General features: G+C 49.3%; 7 protein-coding genes across 7 annotated transcripts; 4 read left to right on the top strand and 3 right to left on the bottom strand.

Moving 5' to 3' along the window:
• Nucleotides 1–246: 246 nt before the first annotated feature.
• Nucleotides 247–1,860, bottom strand: PEX2_047530 (DNA primase subunit PRI2; the record flags this gene model as incomplete). Its single annotated transcript, XM_016742028.1, has 3 exons — nt 247–1,011; nt 1,067–1,617; nt 1,671–1,860. The coding sequence occupies 3 exons, from the start codon at nt 1,858–1,860 to the stop codon at nt 247–249; spliced, it is 1,506 nt and encodes a 501-aa protein (XP_016603258.1).
• A 639-nt stretch (nt 1,861–2,499) lies between these two features.
• On the top strand, nt 2,500–3,336 carry PEX2_047520 (adenylate kinase ADK2; the record flags this gene model as incomplete). The annotated part of the gene is made up of 2 exons (XM_016742027.1): nt 2,500–2,671; nt 2,741–3,336. The coding sequence occupies 2 exons, from the start codon at nt 2,500–2,502 to the stop codon at nt 3,334–3,336; spliced, it is 768 nt and encodes a 255-aa protein (XP_016603257.1).
• A 350-nt stretch (nt 3,337–3,686) lies between these two features.
• Nucleotides 3,687–6,840, bottom strand: PEX2_047510 (Nuclease (SNase-like), OB-fold; the record flags this gene model as incomplete). The annotated part of the gene is made up of 7 exons (XM_016742026.1): nt 3,687–4,163; nt 4,303–4,706; nt 5,020–5,067; nt 5,153–5,429; nt 5,486–5,612; nt 5,664–6,421; nt 6,478–6,840. The coding sequence occupies 7 exons, from the start codon at nt 6,838–6,840 to the stop codon at nt 3,687–3,689; spliced, it is 2,454 nt and encodes an 817-aa protein (XP_016603256.1).
• Nucleotides 6,841–7,378: 538 nt separating this feature from the next.
• On the bottom strand, nt 7,379–8,562 carry PEX2_047500 (putative peroxisomal carrier protein; the record flags this gene model as incomplete). Its single annotated transcript, XM_016742025.1, has 4 exons — nt 7,379–7,502; nt 7,554–7,791; nt 7,844–8,388; nt 8,462–8,562. 4 exons carry the CDS (start codon nt 8,560–8,562, stop codon nt 7,379–7,381), a joined length of 1,008 nt encoding a protein of 335 aa, XP_016603255.1.
• Nucleotides 8,563–8,816: 254 nt separating this feature from the next.
• PEX2_047490 (calpain-like protease PalBory) lies at nt 8,817–11,891 on the top strand (the record flags this gene model as incomplete). Its single annotated transcript, XM_016742024.1, has 4 exons — nt 8,817–8,891; nt 9,278–9,648; nt 9,703–9,934; nt 9,987–11,891. The coding sequence occupies 4 exons, from the start codon at nt 8,817–8,819 to the stop codon at nt 11,889–11,891; spliced, it is 2,583 nt and encodes an 860-aa protein (XP_016603254.1).
• A 380-nt stretch (nt 11,892–12,271) lies between these two features.
• On the top strand, nt 12,272–12,706 carry PEX2_047480 (Glycoside hydrolase, family 12; the record flags this gene model as incomplete). The annotated part of the gene is made up of 1 exon (XM_016742023.1): nt 12,272–12,706. The coding sequence occupies one exon, from the start codon at nt 12,272–12,274 to the stop codon at nt 12,704–12,706; it is 435 nt and encodes a 144-aa protein (XP_016603253.1).
• Nucleotides 12,707–13,958: 1,252 nt separating this feature from the next.
• Nucleotides 13,959–15,345, top strand: PEX2_047470 (uncharacterized protein; the record flags this gene model as incomplete). Its single annotated transcript, XM_016742022.1, has 4 exons — nt 13,959–14,061; nt 14,128–14,228; nt 14,325–14,452; nt 14,505–15,345. 4 exons carry the CDS (start codon nt 13,959–13,961, stop codon nt 15,343–15,345), a joined length of 1,173 nt encoding a protein of 390 aa, XP_016603252.1.
• Between the last annotated feature and the right edge of the window lie 507 nt (nt 15,346–15,852).

The following is a 15,852-nucleotide window of genomic DNA, read 5'->3' as shown; positions in this document are numbered from 1 at the left end:
TGCTGGGCACCTGGATTTGAGAGGTCATTCTGATCCTTTCCGATTCTCTGGGAATCAGCTGTGGTCACACTCCCACTATTGTATACCATAATTGTTAGAAATATATTATCGTGTTTTAATTGAACCTGCTTCGGATGTGCTCGTACAAGCCTATGCTCCCTCTAAACGCCAACTATAAAAGAGAATACGTGGAAACTGCAACACTGCCCGACATTACATCATGAAAATTTGACATGTGAAAACACCCTAAGCATCCTTCGGAGCCTTGGCCATCTGCTTCAACAGGAAGCTGCGCTTGAAGTAGGTGTTAGGGTGAACAATCGTGTCAAGGTCAGTCTGACTCCACGATCCATCCTCCTTGACCTTTTTGATCTCGTTCTTGTGCGTCGCTTCGAACACTCTGTTGCAAGCAATGTGGTACCGCATCTTACCAACGTCCTCACGCACACCCCGCAGGACCTCCTTGTCACTGACGCCAGTGGCCTGGAGGAAGCCCACCAGGTTATCAACGGAGTAATGGCGATAGGGACAGCCGTGAGTCTGGCCAATGCCGGGATTTGAATCGCCGAGAATCTTCTGGCACGAGTAGGGAGTATAACCCTTTCCGCGTCGGTTCACATCTCCACCGACCTCGCCATAGGCGTGACGAATATTGTACTTGTATTGAGAGTTGAACTCGTCATCAGTCTTGCCCTTGAACCCCTGACGCCAGAACAAAATACACTCCTCCAATGACAAGCCAATGCCCTTCAGGAAGAGCGTATACTGTAGTCGACCGAAGTGCTTCAGGTGGTTGTTCTTGCGCAAGTTCACGTGTAAGCTCTTCATGCACAACGGGAAATGCTGTTGAGCCAGTTGGTCGATGGAGCTGGCCGTGATCGGAGATCCATCCACATATCCTTCGCCTTCCGAGTACACCGACTCGGCGCTGCCAAAGTTCTTTGAAAGATGATTCAGAATGGGCGTTAGACGATCATCCTCGTCCAGCCGGGGGAGGGCACGACTCGTGAGCTAAAATCAAATCAGCCACGAAATTTCAACCATCAAGCCACCACTGCAGACGTACCTCGAGTGCGCGCTCCAAGCGAGCGGTAAACTCAGCCATGATCATGCTCAGCTGCTCTCGACCAGGAACATAAGCCTTTCCTTTCTTGAGGAACACCGAGCGCCGTTCAATCAACTCGGGAACCTTCTCCCAGTCGACTTTATACCAGGTCTCATCATCCAGCCGACGCAGCCCTGGCGTGGAGCTGAGGAGATTCTCTGCAATCTCTGTCTTCTCAAAGTCACCTACAGGTTCCCAATCGAGATTCAAGCTATCAATGAATGCGCGCTTCTCCCTCGAGTCATCCTGCTGGAAACGAAACCTGAACAACATAGTCTCGGCGCGGGCGAATCGTCGACGGAGGTCCTCTGTGGACGAGAAAGCCAACCGAAGGATGAAATGGGAGTAGTGGTCCTTTTGGCGCTCATTTTTCAAGCGTGGGTCTGCAGCACCGGAGGGAGAGGAGGTATTGGAGGACAGAGGGAGGAACTTCTGTAGGAGAGGTGTAATGTATGTCGCCGTCTCGGCGGGGGATTTGTTTCGATAAGAGCATGCTTCGATCTCGGCCAAGACTGTTTCGGTATTAGCAAGTAGGAAAACACTATGAATATGTAAATATACATACTCTTCAGTCTGTCAATAGCCCATTGCTCGAATTGTTCGAGGGTGATCTCCGTGGTAGGAGGTATTTCGTAAATGTTCAGACGGTGCGCATAGTCCTGCTGCTTGTATGTTGGAGTAGCGAATTGTCTTTTTTTGGGGTCAATAACAGCCCTTCGTTTGGGATCAATGCGATGGGCGTCTTGTCGAATCATGATGTAGGTATTGTGTTCAGTTGTCGAGAAACGAATGTATGAGATCTCCACTAAATTGGTCGACGCGAACGCGTCCTACGCGCATAATCACGTGAAATAAAATCATTTGGCGTAACTTACGTAATTCTATACCCCGGCCCCAGGGACCACCCCTGTGGGTGCTGGAGCACAGCTGATGCTTTCCCCGAAGCGGGTTTCTAAGACCATGTGCTGAGACATGTGAAAGTGACACTTGTACCGAGTCAATGTACGAAGTAAGTAGAACATATATGTACTTGATTTTTTTCTATATGGAGTACAATTTTATGCTATGATATAATCTTTTCATAATTACCTAGACTTGAGTGCTCCCATATACCTTGGAGGTATCCAGTTTCCCTCGGAGTCTTCACCGACAGCCGAAAGGATCAACCTCCCCCACAGAATCAACATTCCCAAAAGTCCTAGCCCTGGAGATATGCGACTGCTTATCCATTAACCCCGAGCTCCGAGTCTTCCCTTCAATCCATTATGCTGTCGTGATCTTGTCCACAACTATCCCTGTGGTTCCTCCCGCATCCCCAACATTTGAACCGTTGAGTCCGCCAGGACCAGCAACCTTAAACCCTCGACGAGCTCTCAACACAGCCATCGCACATAATGTCGCATGTGACAAAGCAGCTCCGTAAGGCTGCGCGGATCATCTTGATTGGCGCGCCGGGAGTAGGAAAAGGCACACAGTCCGAGCGACTGCTCGCCCGATTCCCCCAGCTGGCTTCAATTAGCTCGGGTGATCTGTTGAGAGAGAATGTGCGCCGACGCACACCCCTCGGTAAGTAGAACCAGCATCGGTGCAATGTTTAATTGTGTACGGAGCTAGTATTTCTAACCATCGCAACAGGCCTGGAAGCTGAGGCCGCAATGCAGTCCGGCAACCTTGTTCCCGACTCAATGATCTTGAACCTGATCTCCGATGATATGAAATCTAAGGGCTGGCTCCTCCCACCACCCGCATCCTCTGTACTATCCGCAACATCCTCGTCATCTTCTTCTCCAGCCGATACTTCCTCCTCGGCTTACTCCATCGATTCCTCTGCCTCGTTTATCCTCGACGGCTTTCCCCGCACAGCAACCCAGGCAACAACCCTAGACAGCCTAGTACCGGTCAACTTTGTCGTACACATCATCACTCCACCATCAGTGATTCTCGCCCGCATCGCATCACGCTGGGTCCACGAGCCCTCAGGGCGCGTGTATAACACAGACTTCCACCCACCAAAGGTGGCGGGCAAAGACGATGTAACGGGCGAGCCGCTGACGCAGCGAGAGGACGATTCCCTCGATACATGGAAGCAGCGTCTACGGAAGTTTGAGGAGACGAGCAAATCTCTCCTGGACCATTATGACCGTCAGCGGTGTCTATTCCGTGCGGAGGGTAATAGCTCCGACGAAATCAGCCCAAAGCTGTTTGCCGAGATTGAGCGGCGGTTCTGCTGAGCAAATAATAGCCTGTATACTGACTTCTTTTCTTGTGGTCTTCCAATCCCTGGGGAGATTACTCGATTCTTAATGCCCATTTAGCAATTGGGGCCTGATCTGGGGGCAACACTGGCCCCCGCGCATGTATAGCTTAACGCAACTTGGTGTATCATATTCAACATTCAAAATGCGATTCAATTATGATCGCATACCAGCAATACATGTACAACGCTGTATAGTAAAATTGTAGTCGTGCCGTCTCGTCGCATGCAGATGTAAATGCAAATGCAAATGCCAGAACATAAGAAAAACAACACATAAACGCTCATAGCCATAATCGCAAGCCCAGCTTACGGCGACTCATTCATCTATTTCTTCCCAGTCTTCCCTTTCCCATTCCCCTTCTCGATCGGAGCAGGATCTCCCATGCCCATTCGATTCTTGTACTCCCTCGGACTCTCCCAATCAGATCCGACACGACCATAATCCTTCCAAAGCCCCCTAGCTCGCTTCTTAGCCCACCACTCGGCCTTGCGGTATTTCTTTTCCATCTTCTCACCGCCAAACTCAGAGCCAACCTTTGCTTCGTAGACAGTCGCTAAGCCACGCTTCAGCATCTCATACGAAACATCCCGCCGACGGAATGGAGGGAAGTCAAATGCGCGCCGGACGAAGACACTCGCTACCACGCGCGAGTATTGGTCTTGCCGGTGAACGAGAGCACGGATTCGTCGGCTGGTCAGGTAGGATGTTAGCCAGGTGTGTGCGTCGCGCGCGAACGGTTGTTCGGGGCGGCCGAAGTGGGCTAGTTCTGGGGCGTCGATGCCAGCGAGGCGGATGTGGATCTGGGTTCGAGTAAATATGTAAGCTAGATTTAGATGTAAAGAATAGGATTGTGGTATATGATATGCCGAGGCATAATTATGCCTGTTCTGGGCTGGAAGCGCCACGGGTGGGAGAATAGGTAGGTGGTAGGTGACGAACGGTTTTATCCTTCAGATCCTTCTTCAGGGTAGGAACCTTCTTCCACGGTAGCCAGCCCCATCCAGCCATGCGGCCACCCGGTGTATGGAATATCCTGAAATTGTCTCCATCGCCGACGCTGGTGACTTGGCCGAAGATGCTCCGCCGTCGAAGATACGAGGACGAGATGCTAGGCGCGTCGGGGATGCGCCGTAGGTAGCGGCGGTGGAAGCGCACTGCGATGAGAATACCGCTTGTTAGGACGAGGGTTGGGACAATCGTTCTGAATTCTGTGAACGCTGTCCAGTCGAGGATGGAGCTCGGGTTGTTCGCCGCGGAGGAGAGCCTGGAGCTGGGTGTTTGTTTTTGTTCGTCATTGGTCGACTCGGAGCTCCATGGCGGCCATCGCATCACGACCCATGCCACTTATGTGACAAGTTTATGTGATGTGAGAACGAGCGTTTGGTGAGGGTGGTTGTTGGGGTAAAAGATGATCGGTCAAGCGAAGATCATCTGCACGGGTAAAGCTACAACCACCAATTCCTCCTCTTATTGGTAAACAATCAACACACTGCCGCGTCCTCTATCTATAATTTATATTGGGGGGATTCATTATCACACGACTCCCTGCCCCCAGTATCTTCATGATTTTTATTCTACCTGGATACTCGGTAGGCATAACCACCACACGCTTCCATCATCATTCGACATGGGAAGCTCCAAGATTCAAGATCCCACCCTGAAACGCTTCAGATACATCTAAGATGCTTCCAGGCCCTGCATAATCTGTTGCGTTTTAGTAACAGAGCTTATGAAATCACGGGTGTTTATTGATTCCAGCAGACTCAGGCACTTTTCGCTTCCAGCACACTCCGCAAAGCACTCTGGTTTCGTGGAACAAATCGAACCTCATACTCCCTTGGCATGCTCACCAGATTGGTCAGGTCAGCAACCCCTTTGACTGGATGCGTTTCAATCGGCCTGTCAGTTACAATCTCAAATGCGGCAAGCATTCGCAGAAAGGTCAAATACAACTCTCGATAGGCCAGCAAAGAGCCAGCACACATGCGATAGCCAACACCAAATGTGAAGATAGGCTTGTTTGGATGCTTCAGCCATCTTTCGGGCTGGAAATCTTCCGGGTTGTCCTAGAGATCGGAGTCTGTATTGGAATTTAGATAGGATCTAGGCGGGGAAATATCACATTCTTACCCATGTTACAGGCCCATGAGTTTAGGAAGATAGTTGTACCAGTAGGGATCGTCTTGCCTTCGTACACAAACATTTTATTCGTTAATCTTGGGAGCGAGAGACGAAGAACCGAGAAGTACCTAATCAAAGATCAGATCAGCGCGCAAATAGCGAGATCCCGATGTCCATACCTCAGACTCTCACGTGCAATTGCAGCAATGTATTTGCACTTCTGATCGTCATTTACATTGCATAGCAGGTCATTGATGCCGTACATATTCCGAATTTCAGTAATAGTTTTGCTCTGAATATCTGGCCTCATAGCAAGAAGCGCAATTGCCCAAGTCATGACCGCAGTAGTAGTTTCAAAGCCACCAGATAGCATCGATAGGCTGATTGATGTTAGCTCGACTTCATTGAGCTTTGCCTCCTTGTCAAGAATAACATTTGCTTGAATGCATGGCTTGTGCGTCCCATTCTTAATCCGTTCCTCGAGTTCTCCATTGAGTTTTGCCAGATACCTGTCACGCCTTTGGCGGTACGCAGCCGCCTTCCGTTTTCCAGAAGAATACGGAATGAAACGAAGAAGGGGTATATAGTCTCGCAGATTATCGGTGGTACTTCGAATCCGGCTGATTTCGGTTTCCACATGAGTGATTTCGGAAAGCAATCGGTCATTATGGCTTATGATTCTGGTACCCCAGTTAATCGTGCAGGCAAGTGACAAACTCAGCCTTTGCAGCATAGCGACAGGATTGATTGGCTTCCTCCCAGAGTCTCCATATTTCAAAAGACCTTCTAGAAAGTCCTTAGTTTCAATATCGAGATGTGGAACATATGTCTCGACAGAGGGATGATTCAAAGCTGAGGCTGCACCTTTTCTCCGACGAATTAAAGATTCGTTGTAGGGTGCAGCTCCGATTGTTGTCCCTGCAGTATTAGAGACAAGCTAGGATACCACCATTGTTAGAGATTTGACATTGCCTAAGCTGTCATTGAGCAAACCTTGTGGTATGTATAGAGCTGAGGCCTCGAGGCGGTAGCCTGGGAGTTATGTCCGAGGATAACTTTGGCTGTAGCAGCACTATTGATCACCATGACTGGAATACTTCCAAGTCGAACTTGGTAAACTGGGCCGAGATCTTTAGCCCATTCACGGTATTGCTGGGCTGCATTTGTTCGAAGCTGGTGGAGGTTGCCGACAAGAGGAAGCACTGGTGGAATCGCAAGCCCTGGAATTTGCTGGTTATGGCAAAGCACCTCATTGATCAAGACATAAACTAGGATCAGCAGGAAAACTGTCAGGGCCAGTTGCTGTAGGGTTTCGACGCCCCCAAGTACGGAGATATCAAGATCGTGAGTGAGCATATCTGTTTCTTTGACTGATAGGCATCGTTGCGGAGGAAAGCCGACACATGAAGCTCACCGTTAGTTTTGTCCTACCTCAATTTCGTCCCACATTCGGGATTTAGTTCTGCAGTGGTATTTGGTTCAAGCGCAAAGGTTACCGGCCGGTTTAAGTATAGAATTGCGACAGAAAAATCGCGCTGTCAAGGATTATTGCTATCTCTCTAGAGGCTTACACGCTTAAAGCCCGTGAACCCGGGTCTCTTAGTAACTATAATTAGCTACCCGTGGACCTACACAGTGCCTTGATAGACAAGAATTGTATGGATCCTAAAGCAAGTAAGCGATGACATGACCATGTACAGATCTATGATGATATTGAAAAGCTAGAAACACAGGGTTCTATCATATCAAGTGTTTCCAGCAAGAAATGCCGGGAAATGTCTAGACCGTTCAAAATCCACCAGAATTGCCAACAGCATAGCAACGCGCCAGTTAGGTAAACACAATTTGGAATCGAAGGGAGAACCAAAAGTCCCTCCGTCTAACTATAAGACAATTATTTCAGAGTAGCAGGCATGCTGGTCTTGGCCTTTTCCGCTGCCAGATCCACTGCCTTGCGCAATTTATCCTTCTTGATGTTCTTGAGGTAGGCGAACAGAAGGATGAAAAGAAGCTCCATCCTTCGTGAAAGTTAGTATAAGCAAATACTAATTTGGAAACAGGAAACATACCTCTCCTTAGTCATCATCAGCAGACCCTGGACCAAAAGACCCTTCAGGATCTGAGGTCCAATGCCCTTGAAGAGGGAAAAGAGACCCTCATTATCAACAATGTGCTTCATAACCTCACCAAAGGTCTTGAAGGGCTTGCCATTTCGGCTGGGCGGTGGGCGAGACTGCAATCCAACCTTGGCGACGATCAGAGGCTGGGTTGCGATCGTGGCTAAAGCCTTGGACATGGCACCAAGAACTAAATAACAATTAGCAAGCCATTGTTGACCCCGAGAATTACCACTACTCACGGAATGCCTCCCAGGGCTTGAGGTTGTTCTTCCCCGGGAAGATAACCTCCTTCAGGCGCTGATATGCGCCATAGGTGATGGCCGGGTTAACCACCAGGATCAAACTAGCCTTCAGGCCGCGCCACAGGCCGGTCCAGCCGTCCTCGCTCTCGACCACCTCCCGACCCGTCTCGATCAACCCCTTCTTATCGCCCTTCGGCTGTGTCTGCTGTCGAGTCGTGATAACGGCCACCGGGATGGTGAAAATTTGAGCCACAGCACCGGAGACGGCACCCAGGGAGAGCTCAATCGCTGTGCCGGGGGCCTGTGTCGACTTGGCAGAAGCCACGTAGAGCGTCCTTACGACGCTGTACCAGTAGAAGTATGCGAAGTTTGTTGAGGCGACACCTAGAAGGGCTCCAGCCATTCCAGAGTACAGACCACTATAGCCCTCCTTCTCCGCGATCTTGGTGATAGCATCCATAGTCGATTCATAATGTTCGAGGTCATCGGTTTGCGCGGGTCCGTTCTTCTCCTTGACTTGTACTTGTAGTTTTGTCTTGACTCTACAAATTGGGGTGGATACAGTCAGCGGGGTTTGATCTGATAACTCGAAGATTGTTATATATGGGACCTCACAAGTCAAGTGGATACACCAGCGCGTTCGCAAGGACGGCTCCTGTCGCGCCTGCCACGGCGCTTCCCCATGGTGACAGCACAGGTTTGGATTGACCAGCCATTATGTCAGTTAATGGTATTTGAGATCAAGGGAATGTAACAAATAAGAATATGATCTAGGAAGAGGGCTCGCTTCTCTTAGCGGCCGGGCGACAGGAGAAATATTGAGCGGGGCTCTACACTGCTTGGCTCCGAACAACGGAGATGTTGAAATGGAAGAGAGAGCACAATAGGGAAATGTACAGAGATGATGTTCATACCGAAGTCACCCGAACACCAAAAAAAAAAGACCGAGCCCATGAGCCGGAATTCACAAATGCACCTCGGCGTTAGCACCTTAAATCGAGCCGAGGTCCACTTCGGTGCTGCCAGGTGCCCAGGTGAGCCCTGTGTATGAGCTTATGTCATGACTTCCATTACATCATGTGTGTTTACTTTTGTTTCTTTTTTTTTTTAGTTTGGATGCACTTTGTATAATTGTGTAATTATATTGATTATATTGTATACTATATTCTCAATATAATAATTATCGAATATCTCAATCTTTACATCCAAATGCAAGTCCCGGAATATTCACCGGAATTAATAATAGTGGTCTTCTCTCGGCTCAGCCGAATCCGGTAATTTACTTGCTGTTCGATCTGATTACACCGTACTCCACGACTACCGGTCAAAGATCATGTCTAAACCTGCATCTACACAATCATATATATCTCAGGCATTGGTATTCTTTATTCTGCACTTACTACCGAAAGAACAAAGCTAACGACCCCACAGAGCGCTGAAGAGGCGGTAGCCGCAGCAACCTCCAAGAAAGCGGCATTAGAAGCAGCCATCAATGCCGCGGAGCATTACATGAAAGCGCTGCGCCTGGCGCCCGCCGGCGATAAAAAACAACTCGACACAAAATGCAAGGAATTGCTGTCCAAAGCCGAGAAGATCAAGGCCGCTGCTGACTGGCAGTCGGCTGCGCGTGCGGGGCCCCAGAAATCTTTCCCTAGCTTACGGCCACCCGCATCCACGCGGAAGCTCACCACCCGTGAAGAAATCATCATCCTCGAAGGTGCCAAACTCAACGGCTATATTTTTCCACCATGGAGTCGTGCACCGCTTCAGGATGAATTTGAATATAAAGGGCAGTCTTTTACGTATGTGGAAAATATAGCCCAATGTTGATTTTCTTGAGTTCTAAACGCGTGTAGGGATGCGCCCGATTTGCACCTCTCTGAATGCCAGAGAGACATTTTCGCGGGCTGGAAACGGCCGCATGATCTGTTACGGACAAAGAATGTGGCCAACCAGACGCATGATGTAATTGATCCAGCCATGTCGACTTCAAAACAAACAGATCTTGTGCAGGATGTCTTGACAGACTGTTCAGTGGTCGCAAGCCTCTGCGCTACAACATCTCGATCAGAACGAGGTCTAGGGCAGGTATGGGTTAATTTGATCGCACATCGAGGATCCTTGAAGCTAATTCAAACAGCATGCATCGCCGACACTATACCCGTGCAGTGAGGATAAGAACCCGATACTTTCGTATTCCGGGAAATACATATTTCGCTTCTACTTCAACGGATCTTTTCGAAAGGTAGTGATAGATGATCGATTGCCATCGTCGAAGACTACACGCTCACTCCACGTGATCGATCGCAATAACTCGAACTTTTTGTGGCCTGCTTTTGTGGAGAAGGCCTACTTGAAGGTCCGCGGAGGCTATGATTTCCCAGGAAGTAACTCGGGGACTGACCTTTGGGTGCTTACTGGCTGGATCCCGGAACAAGTCTTCATACATCATGACGATTCGACCTCCGATGAGATATGGGGGCGTTTGTACAGTGCCTTCCAGCATGGCGATGTGGTTTTGACTATCGGCACTGGGAAATTGACCGAACGGGAACAACAAGGCCTGGGGCTAGTGGGGGAGCACGATTATGCTATCCTGGACTTGAAGGAAGTCCAGGGTCGTCGTCAGTTTCTTTTGAAGAACCCGTGGGCCGGCGCAGAACCCAATATACAAAGCAGTCTGACGGCTGATCTCAACTCACTCAGCCTGAATAATAAACCTCCTCTCTCCCCAGGGACATTTTGGATGGACTGTGAACAAGTGCTCCAAAATTTCGAGAATCTTTACCTTAACTGGAATCCGGGTTTGTTTAAATACCGCGAGGATATCCACTTCACTTGGGATTTGTCGCATGGTCGAGTTATTGCCGGCTGCTTCGTGAAGAATCCCCAATTCTCCATCTCCAGTGATTCAGGAGGAACGATCTGGCTGCTGCTCGGGAAGCATTTCAAGACAGACCACCAACAATCCAGTTCTTGGAGATCGGAAAATGAGATGGGCTTTATCAGCATCTATATCTTCCGGGCAGATGGCCGAAGAGTGTCTCTCAGTGACGGAGCACTCCATCGGGGGCCATATGTGGACTCTCCCAACACGCTTATGAGGCTGGAAATGCCTCCTAAGTCGACCTACACCGCAGTGGTTTCGGAGCAATCACTCCCATCATCCACCCAGAATTTCACACTCTCTGCATTTTCAACCGCCCCTGTGGCCGTGGCACCCTCGCTAGATAAGTATCTATGCTTGACTAAGGCAAGTGGTTCCTGGACAGCAATGACAGCGGGCGGGAACGCCGAGTCACCTCGATACCACTCCAATCCCCAATTCAGTATACGAATTTCCGAGCCGACAGACGTCTCTATATTGCTCGAGACTACTGAAGCGGAGCTAGCGACCCACGTGAAAATTTTCTGGTCAAACGGGCAGCGCATATCGCGCGTGCGAAGCCGAGACATCATTGCAGATAGTGGCGATTACCGTCGCGGGTGCGCACTGGCCGAGACAAAATCCCTGGATAAAGGCACTTATACTATCGTCTGCTCCACATTTGCACCTGATCAGCTTGGCCGCTTCACGTTATGGATTTCATCCACGATCCCGTGTGTAGTCCAGCCTTTGGTTTCCGAGTCTGCTGGGCGGCGCGCCGTCCTATCTGAAGTGGGTGTTTTGTCGCCGGGCAAGGACCGGATGCTGGCTTCTCTGCGGGTCTCTCGTTTAACACGGATCCGACTTATTGCGAGGAATAAACGATCTACAATCGGCTCTCGCGCTGTTGCTCCGTCTCCCGTGCTGATGACCGTGGAGCTGGGCCAAGGGCCATATAAGGAGATATTGGCCACCTCGGAGGATGGAACTCACAGCGACGCCGCGTCTGGGGTACGAGTTAATGATTTCGATTTGCTACCCAGTGGCGAGTCACGCTATGTATGGATTGTTATTGAGCGGATTGGAGGTCCAGGAGGGCAGGTGGAGGATCATTTTGAAGTGGAAGCATTGGCGGAGGAGAGAGTGGAGATTGGAAAGTGGGCAATTGAAGATGAATGATACCCATTACAGTCGGAAATACATATGTGTCGGATAATGCCTGGCAGCTGAGACCTTTCCCTTTCCGTTTTAGCGCTCCCCTCTTGCCGCTTTTTAGTCTCTGAGTAAAATTGAGCACGTCCCTGAGTACTCTGACTTGATCACTGAGTGCTCACTGAGCATAGGAATGAGCGGCCTGAGTAAGCTATATCAATAAAATCCATGGATGCGACACGCTAGCCCCGTTACGTATAACCTTCCTATTTAGATCGCCTATCGTCCTATCAAAAAAGGACTGGCGTCGTCAATGTGACCGTTTATCCTAGCGGTCTCGATCCTATCTAAGTGAAAAGCTCACAGTAGGGCTATATAATTGACCTATCAATTTCCTATTTCAGCTGATGCTCCTAGAAACTCGAAATATTGTCCTTTGGAATAGCACCTCGACCTCTAATATGGTCGCCGATGTGTCTTACGACATGTTCCTCGCTTCTTCTCCTGACGGTCATGAGGAGATCGAGGTTATTGTGTGGCTTGCTTCCTTCGGTAGTGCGGGCCCGATCTCTAGCACCGGTAAGGCTATCGCTACAGTCTGGATTAGTGGCCACGAGTGGGATTTATGGGTCGGTCCTAATGGTAAAATGACTGTCTACAGCTTCGTCGCTAGGTCTACTATTACGAACTTTGGTGGTAACATGTTGGATTTCTTCAATCACCTTGTCTACAACCATGGTGTGGACAATAACAAGTACTTGAAGACTATCCAGGCTGGCACTGAGCCTTTCACCGGCACTGCGAAGATGACCGTTGACAATTACTGGATTGAGCTTCATTAACTCGTTACTCAAGCAGTTTCAGCACAGCGGGTAGCTGAGACTTGGGGTTTTTACTCTGTTGTTTGAATAGCTAGTTAGGTGGTCTTGAAGATGGGGTTACGATTGGGACTTGAGAAGACTGTGTATTTGTTAAGAAGATTGTGTATGTGTTGAGAAGTCTGTGTATTTGTTGAGAAATGGAATTAGTCTTCAATCCGCACAGCGTCAGAATGAGTGACAATCCGCACTTCCAATAATATATAGACTTATAATTGAGACATACGGAGGTAGGTTGTGAACCTGTTTCTTCCGTACATACAGTCGCATTATCGGTGTTTCATTCCCACTAACACAATCTCACTAAAAAAAGACATACGCCCTGAAACCTACTACAAGCGACTAACTCCAAACAATTAGAACCCCAACAGCCCCATAATAACGATAGAGCCTAGTCCACAGCAGTGGGAATTGTGCGAATACCAACTGCACCTGTGGGAACACTTAGATATTGCAACCGCAGTGTATAGAGCACTCTCATCCAACCGTATATCCAACACCCCAGCAGAAATACAACATCAGAGTAAGACTTGATAAAAATATAAAATTAGAAACGGGAGACGTTGCAGCGCTTCTACCATGTTAGGATCGTGAGCGCTGGGCGGGAAGGTGAGAAGTGCCGCGGAGAGGGGACAGGCGCTTAGATATATGTACATGCTTATACAGTGTGCTCTGTCCTTTTTTTTAGAGTATATAATATAGTAAATTATACGGTAAGAGTGATATGCATGGAACATTCCATGCATCCGGCCTCGGTGACTGCGTTGGTCGGGGAGAGAAAAAAAAAACGTGGTTAGGAAGAGCCTTTGAATTATCCCCACGTAAGGCAGGCCACATCATTCCCCGATCTCCCTTCCCGTTCGATCTATTGATTTTCCAACCTATCATCTCGTCATCGGGCATGTTAAATTCCTCTCGAACACGCTAAAATCGCGTGATAGGGGATTGGGGTTGGAAATCCAATTCGAGGGGAAAAGAGTCATCAGTTAAAAGTGAAGGAACACTTACGGGGATTCCAGGCGTCCATGTATTTCCCGAGGTGTTGAATACTCGGTAGTCATGTATTGTAACATAGCGACACATATGTATCCAACCTGTGGAATCAAGACCGGTAGATANCCCCCCCCCCCCCCACACAGGCGGTGGGAACTCCGCGAGCTCCAAACGTCATTTGTTCACCACAGGCATCTTCTCCTTAACACAAACATCCTAAACCATGGCGAGCAACATACCAGCTGGACTCCGGTCGGCAGACATTGGGCGATTTGCAATCAGGGCAGCTCAGATTGAGAAGGCCAAACCTGTGGTTGCCTACTGGTGTGAGTCGCAAGACCCCGCGCATAGCGGAACTGAATATTTGAGCTGATTGAATCCCAATTATGTAGGCAATTTCCATATTGTAAACCAGATTATTGAAAGGGGCCTTCACAATTCCGACGACGAGATCAAACTCTACACGACAAACCTTGTGGACAAGCTGGAGCAGGTGAGTTGGGATCCCTCCCTTCGTTCCCTTCCTCCTAGTTTACATTCCGCATCGCGCGCTTGAGATCTAGCAGCTGATGATATTGGCTTGGAATAGTTCAAAGTAGAAAACCCAGACAATGATACAGTGACAGATACTGTTGCAGCGAGCGCCTATGTCGAACAATTTGGATTGGAGGTCTTTGGCCGTGCTGAGGCTGCTATGAACGCCAACAAAGTCACAAAGTGAGCTCTCCAAGTGGTGCTTTGAGCCACAAATTGCTAATCACCCGAAAAGGCAAACGGCAGATACTTTCCAGGCAGCGGCCACGTTCCTTGAACTTTGTTCAATCTGGGGGCCCCTGGACCCAGAACTTGCTGGGCGGATCAAATTCGCCAAATTCCACGCAGTCCGTATTGTTAGGGCCTTTAAAGCCGGCGAAGATCCCAACGCGACAAATCCCGCGCCGAAGCAGGAAGAAGAACTCGTCGACGACCCCGACGTTCAGGCATTTGACGAGTCTGTCGCGGAGCAGGCCTCTAAGCCAAGACAAGCCTCTATCGAAGAGATCCCAGATGAGTCCGACCATCTTGGACGAGAGCTGGCTCGGAAATCGACTTTAGATGAATCGCTTCATCCATCACGTACATCGTCAACACCTCGTGCCCCGCCCGAGATCCCTTCTGTCCCCCGCAATACACCTGGCTTTCCTCTGCAACCAATGGATGATGATTCCAACAAAGGCGGCTTAGAGCTACCGTCAACTCCAGCGACCATTGGCGGTTCGTCCTCAGTGCCTAAGCTTCCAGATACCCCGACTGCATTCCAGTCCTTCCCTCCGCCATCTGACGATCTATCCGTCTCCACACCAGACCCGGCTTCTTTCTACGATACCCCAAGTGCTAGTGCTCCTACCCCGCCTCCGGTTGCTCCGGCATCTGTTCCGCGCCCCGCTGCTCACGCTCCGGTTGCACCGGCTCCCTATGTCCCATCTCAACCATCCCACGGTCTAGATGATAACACTGTGCAGTTGGCACAGAAGCATGCTCGCTGGGCGGTCTCTGCTTTGACTTTCGATGATGTTGATACCGCTATCAAGGAGCTTAGAAACTCGTTGAAGTGTCTAGGCGCATCATGATTTTATGTGCTTGTATGATCTCACCTTCGCTTACTCTTCCCGTTGTTAGAGCAATATGAATATACTTTTGGCTGTTATGAAATTTATTGGCTTTGACCAGTGTAACTCTTTCCTGTTCATCTTGATCTGTCTCATATTCATTTTGTCTCGAATTCCCATCCGAGGTTCCGCTAGGAAAATTCTTCGCGCTCCATAGTCTTATACCGAGAATATAGGGCCCAATTTCCACCTGAAATATCGCCAAGTCTTATCCATCCACCATTATGACTTGCGAAATCTGGTAGACCAGATAATAGCCTTGACCAAATCTAGGTCCTGGCCATTGGCAGACCCGCTAAACTAGATTGTGTTTGACCGGGACCCGGATCTAGCACATAGCTTGCTAGCACCCAGGCCCTAAACCAATCCATGAGTCAATTCCTTCCTATCCCAGCACACAGTTCCTTACCTGCCGGAAGCGCCGATACTAGTACGACACGCTACATCTTGCTACTTCAAGGGTAGGCT

The sequence above is a fragment of the Penicillium expansum genome (genome assembly GCF_000769745.1).
Source record: "Penicillium expansum strain MD-8 chromosome Unknown contig147, whole genome shotgun sequence".
NCBI classification, from domain to species: Eukaryota; Fungi; Ascomycota; class Eurotiomycetes; order Eurotiales; family Aspergillaceae; genus Penicillium; species Penicillium expansum.
The sequence above is the reverse complement of the archived record's forward strand: the minus strand, read 5'-3'. Positions and strand labels throughout refer to the sequence as shown.